Below are 6,172 nucleotides of genomic sequence, written 5' to 3' on the forward strand. Positions count from 1 at the left end.
TTAGCATGCTATCAATTGAACCTTAATCACTTGCTTGAAATTGAAGCTTGCTGTTTTGTGTTTCACTGTTTTTCAATCTGATATCTGTGTGTGTGCATCTGGAAAATCTATCTGCATAGTCTTGTGATTAACCTTGCTGTATTAAAAGCGTTTCAAACAAAAACAGTGCTGAAATAAATCTGTTCATTTTCACATAAATCGATTTATTTTCTGTAAAACTGGGTTAAACATTGTTTCTGCGAGAAAGTTTTAAAAGGTCAATTCACCCCCCCTCTTGAACTTTGGCACTATTAAACCCAACATATACCAATTATTATTGGATAATTATCCGATACTAACCATGAAAAATAGGACAAAAACAAGAATGAATGATTGAATTGTGTTTTATTTATTTTTTAAATATTTGCAATGTATTATCTGATGTTATATGGTCAAATGATAGTTTTACTTGTCAGACGATCTGTCAAGTAAATAATTCATAAAATTATGATACTTTTTGTTAGTTAGAGTTAAATAACATGCAATTTAAAGAAATAAAGATAAGAAATACACCATTTTTTATATTGGTTCATCTATTAACGAACACTATGTCTTGTTCTTAATCAACTCATTGAGTTCCACTAGGTAGATTAACATTGTCAATATACAAACAAGTATTATTTGAACCTCACTCACTCTTGATTAAAAGTAAATATTAATTGGAATACAGTCACTCCTAACTACATAGTCACTTCCAGCTAATAGAGAGTATTATTTGGAATGCAACAACACTTGCCTAAATATAGATTACTATTTGAAATGCTATCACTCTTAGCTACGACAAAGAGGTTTACAAAAAATGTGATATAAAATATCACATGTTCACTCACTAAAAGGTTATAGCGTCTTAAGACACATGAAAAAGGTTATTACTTTTCTAGATTGCTCTTGAACAGGAACAATGTTTATCCTCACAGTTTCAAGGCTAAGAAACTTTAAATCTTGTGCTCGTTCTTGTAACAATATTTTTTTTACCTTCCTTTTTTAGAGAGATCTTCTATATAAAGAGCTTGAGAAGAAAAGAGTCATTGCACATCCTTTGTAGTCGCTGTGATGGTCTTTTTCTACCATGAGTTCTTCCTATGTCTAAGCACACTTTAAAGCTTCATATGTATGGACAAGTGACTTCTTTCCATCTTTTGATCAAAGCGTATGGCTTGACACAACTCATTGACTTCACAAAGTTAAATCTTACCTTTTCCAAAAATATCATTTGAATGAAGTAGCCCTCAATATGTTCTTCAAGGGATCTTGATGTTGATAAGGCATTGCAAGATCTTCTTGAATGAATGAAGAAACATATACCTACAAACAAGCATAAAATAATCATTTATTAAAGTTTGACATGTACTATAAAATGTTTAAGGATTGCCTCTCTAAAAAAAAGTATATTTGAAACTTATTTTACTAAGTATATTCGTTTGTATTTGTTTGAGCAAAAACTTATGAGATAATGCATGTGAATAACATTTATGTTTGTCAGACGAAACACATTTTAAGCCGCATTTGTATTTATCCAATCAAACAACTTGTGTCTCTTGGACTAAAATAGATCCACTCTATTTGACATAATCCGAAACACAAAATTATATTTTATACTTAGTTATTTAAACATAAAAACCAACCAAATGGTCTATTTGAAGTTAAATCTAACAATTATTTTTATATTCCTCATATCCCATACGAAACATTACTAAATGGGTTTGAAAGCATGCTTTTTTTACGGTTTAGAACTTTTAGGAATGGGAAAGAGACTCTAAAAAATGAAGGACATGGAATTTTACAACAAAAACAGTTATGCACGAAGTTTGACATAGCTTAATTTTGCAGATAGCAGAGGTAGGGAAAACCCCATTTGGGTTCCATACAAAATTGGAAGTGGAGTAATAACCATGCGATGAGGGTTATTGCATGTTTGACCTTTTAGACGACAAAAATGGTGTTGGTGTGGTGCATTTTAATGATGAAAAGTTATTTGCTCCATTAGGGCATTTGGTTCATGGCCTAAAGAAAACAAGAATAGTGACAATTGGTTTTGACATTCAGGTGTTGATGGCAGCACTTGTATGCATGTGTGAGTCTCTGTATAATTACTTCTTCATCTTCCATAGCACGCTTAAGGGCCCATTCCCTTTTTGTCCCTTTCTTCACTTTCCTCTTTCTCATTTTAAATTATTAGTTAACTCCAACTCCTCTTTTTATCCTTTTCTTTGTTTTGCTTAATTCTTTTTCTTTTGCATAACTTATGAAACAATCTAACACAGTCACACTCACTAAACTTATAATCAAACAATCACTTCAAATAGTTCTTTGGTCCAATTCCATTCAAAATTAAATTGACTCCTCAGATGAATTATGATGGAAGAGACTTTTTAGTACGAGTTTAATGATTCAATTGCGTAAATTAAAATAGAGCATTTAAGTGTGATAAAAGCTTCATCTTATTAATATTGTAGGTTAAAATTAAGTCTAAATTCAAATTATAAGATGATATACAAATCTATCTTAAAAAAATTTGTTAGATTTTCTAATCTTCACTATTTAATTATGCGTTTGAGATATCATAGTAATTAAGAATAATGGACGTGTTTGTTTAAATTTAAATGAATAATTTTTAATTAATTAATTTTTAAAAGATTATATATTTCAGAGGTAGATAGATTTTTTTTATTAAAAATAATAGAAAACTAGTTATTTTTAAAATAAACAGATTAGACAAAAATAAAATGTCAAAATATTTTTAATATATTAAATAATTATTTATTTTAAAAAAATTGATCAAATGTAAATTTTATAAATTAATTTGTAAGATAGGATTAAGTGAAAATGTAAATTATAAAAAAAACTCAATTCGACATCGGTATATATTTGAAAATAATAATAATAATTATTGTAAAATATAATGATTTTTATAAGATTTATTTGTAATTTTTTTTTATGTGAAGATTATTTCCATAAAATTTTAAATTAAGTAAAATATGAGATTAATTATTTGAATATAATTTGGTTAAAGCATCATGAGAAACAACCTACACCTAAAGTTGTGAGAGTGGATCCGGTTACTCTACTGGGTGCCTGAAAAAAAGTTTGTGTGATTCAGTTGCACGTACAAATACAGACATGCTTTTATTTTTAGTCCTTTTAGCTTAAGATTTCGTAATCTTTTTTACTTATTGTGCAAATCCTATATTAATCTTTACCTTAATCACTTTATTCCTAGGTATAAACAAGATACCTACAATTAGCTAATCAAATGTTTCCGTGGCATCAAATGCATGGATCACACTAGACAAAGGAATCTCACGTCATCATTTTATGGGTCCGTTTTTTGCCCAAAAAATCAGGGATGTCAAAAGAAGGAAAGAATATGCTAGTTGGTTTTGCGTGTAGAACGCATTAATGATAGTAATTTATTGTTCACGTTTGTTTCTTACAATTCATTTTCAATTAAAGTTAGTACCTATAAAAAAAACTGAATATAATAACTTTTTATGACAATTGTTGGAGAACCCACGTCTTAGACATTTAATAATATAAGAGAAGGTAAATCTTAACCATAATTTGTTGAGTGGTTATTTTTTATTGGATTATTATCATACCATTCATAAATATATAGCTATACACAGTTGACCATTGATAGGTCTCGACGGGAGAGAGTGTATTAGAGATCCACATGTAGATACAAAATTTACCTTATAAACTAATTTAATAAAATTAAGTTAGATTTAAAGTTTATTTTCTAATAAAATTTGAATCTAAAATTTAACATAATATCAAACATGTATAGTGAATAAACAAAGATCACGTGTGACTCATCCTAGATTCAGAATGAAACATCTCAAATATATATTGTCCTAACACTTGTCTGTCACATTAATACATCATTGTTCTCTAGAGAAAGCTAAATTTATTCTTTAATTTGAATGGTTTTTATGTTTAGATTGTTGGAATTTTGAGTGTTGAATGGATTTGATAATTCTAAAAGGTTGATGTGTTTGAAATGTTGATTATTTCAAAAAATATAAAAGTCTTTCATTGATTAGCTTCTTCTCTAAAAAAATTACATAGCAAGATACCCTTTACACTTTCAATATATTTATCATAATTGAATTGAAATATATCAAAGAGAAGCAGTAGGATGGAATTGATAATGATAGGTTTAATTTTGTTTGAGAATTCTTTGACGTAATGAATAGTGTAACAAAAGTTTTTGACATTTTTAGCTAGCTATCAAAAGCCTTTAATGGGATAAACAAGGATGTCCCTTAAGTAAGGTACACGTGCAACTTACCACTCATAATTTAGTAAAAAAAAAACAAAAATGATTTTTTGACACCATACTCCACCCAACATCCCAATAAATATTAATATTTTAATTATTTATAATTTTTTTGTTGGTTATTACTTCTGATGTTATTATTATTAATTCTGATTTTATTACCTTTAAACTATTTTATTGTTATATTGCATTAATGATCAGCAATATGCAATTACGTTCAATCAGTTGCTACAACCTTTTATCTTCTCTTAATTCCTTCAATTAGTTCCTACAACTGGTATCAAAGCCAATCTGTTATCATAAACTCTATCCAATTATTAGTCCCTATCATTGATGGAAAAAGTTACAATCGGTGGTGTGTGCAGATGAAAGTTTTGTTTGATTATCATGAGTTATGGGATGTCGTTGAGAGTGGAATGTTTGCATTAGCTGCTAATGCAACTAAGGCGCAACGAGTAGCGCATCGTGATCGGAAGAAGAAGGACAATAAGGCTTTGTATCTCATCCATCAAGGGATGAATGATGAGAAGTTTGAGCAGATAGAAGGAGCAACAACTGCCAGTGAGACTTGGACAATTTTGTCAAACAATTATAAAGGTGATGATAAGATCAAAAGGGTGCGTCTTCAAACCCTAAGACGCAATATGAATTGTTGCAGATGGAAACCACAAAGACTATTGATGTCTATATAAATAAAGTTCTTGCATTGACAAATCAGATGAAGACCAATGATGAAACAAATTCGGAGCAAGCAAAGGTGGAGAAGATTTTGAGATCTTTAACTCCTAGATTTGAACATGTTGTTGCCGCAATTGAAGAGGCCAATGACATTTCAAAAATGACAGTAAGGTTATTGTTTGGTTCTCTATGAGCGCATGAGCAACAGATGAATGAAAATAAAATTGAAAAACCAATTGAACAGGCTTTAGAAGCACAAGCCTCAATTGGTAGCTCCTATCATAAACATGATAGCTATTTCAGCAAAGGTCGTGGTGACCAGAATCATGGAGGCACTGGTCGTGGAGGACGAGGAGGCATTTATAATAAATCAAATGTTGAGTGTTATAATTGTCATAAACATGACCATTATGCAAATGAGTGCAAATCAAAAGGTGATAATCATGCTTCCAATTGTGCTCAAGAAGATAGTAATCATGAACAAGAGGAAGATGGAGTCACTCTTGAAGCACTTGCAGTTCAACCTGAAGCACCTGCAGTTCAACCTGAAGTTGTAATTCAACATGAAGTTGCAACTCCAATTGCAACTATGATGGAGCGACCAAGAATGCAACAACGACAACCTGTACACCTTTAAGATTGTGAAGTAAATCTTGATGATGAAGTTGATGACAATGGAGATTTAGTTCACTTTGTTTTTCTTGCAGATTCAGAACCCGTGAGACTTGCAGATGCCATTCAACACCCAAAATGGAAAGAGGCTATGAATGAAGAATTGATGGCGATTGAAAAAAACAATACATGGCAACTCACTGATCTTCCAAAAGGACACAAAACAATTAATGTGAAGTGGGTGTACAAGATTAAAGTGAAAGCAAATGGTGAGATTGATAGATACAAGGCAAGGTTGGTGGCAAAGGGATTTGAGCAAAGAGAAGGCTATGGTTACGGAGAAATATTTTCTCCTGTAGCTCGAAATGGAAACAGTGAGATTAATCATTGCTTTAGCTGCACAAAGGCAATGGAAAATTCACCAAATGGACGTCAAGTCTGCATTTCTAAATGGCCCACTTGATGAAGAAGTTTATGTAAAGCAGCCGCCGTGTTTCATACAATCTGGCAAAGAGGAGAAGGTGTACAAACCAACTAAGGCTTTATATGGTCTTAAACAGGCAC

The 6,172-nt window shown here is 30.8% G+C and overlaps 1 protein-coding gene across 1 annotated transcript; it reads left to right on the forward strand.

Moving 5' to 3' along the window:
* The first annotated feature begins 4,683 nt into the window (after window positions 1-4,683).
* Window positions 4,684-5,633, forward strand: LOC137829290 (uncharacterized). Its single transcript, XM_068636093.1, has 3 exons — window positions 4,684-4,935; window positions 5,037-5,162; window positions 5,205-5,633. The coding sequence occupies exons 1-3, from the start codon at window positions 4,684-4,686 to the stop codon at window positions 5,631-5,633; spliced, it is 807 nt and encodes a 268-aa protein (XP_068492194.1).
* The last annotated feature ends 539 nt before the right edge of the window (window positions 5,634-6,172 follow it).

The sequence above is a fragment of the Phaseolus vulgaris genome, chromosome 7 (genome assembly GCF_000499845.2).
Source record: "Phaseolus vulgaris cultivar G19833 chromosome 7, P. vulgaris v2.0, whole genome shotgun sequence".
NCBI classification, from domain to species: domain Eukaryota; kingdom Viridiplantae; phylum Streptophyta; class Magnoliopsida; order Fabales; family Fabaceae; genus Phaseolus; species Phaseolus vulgaris.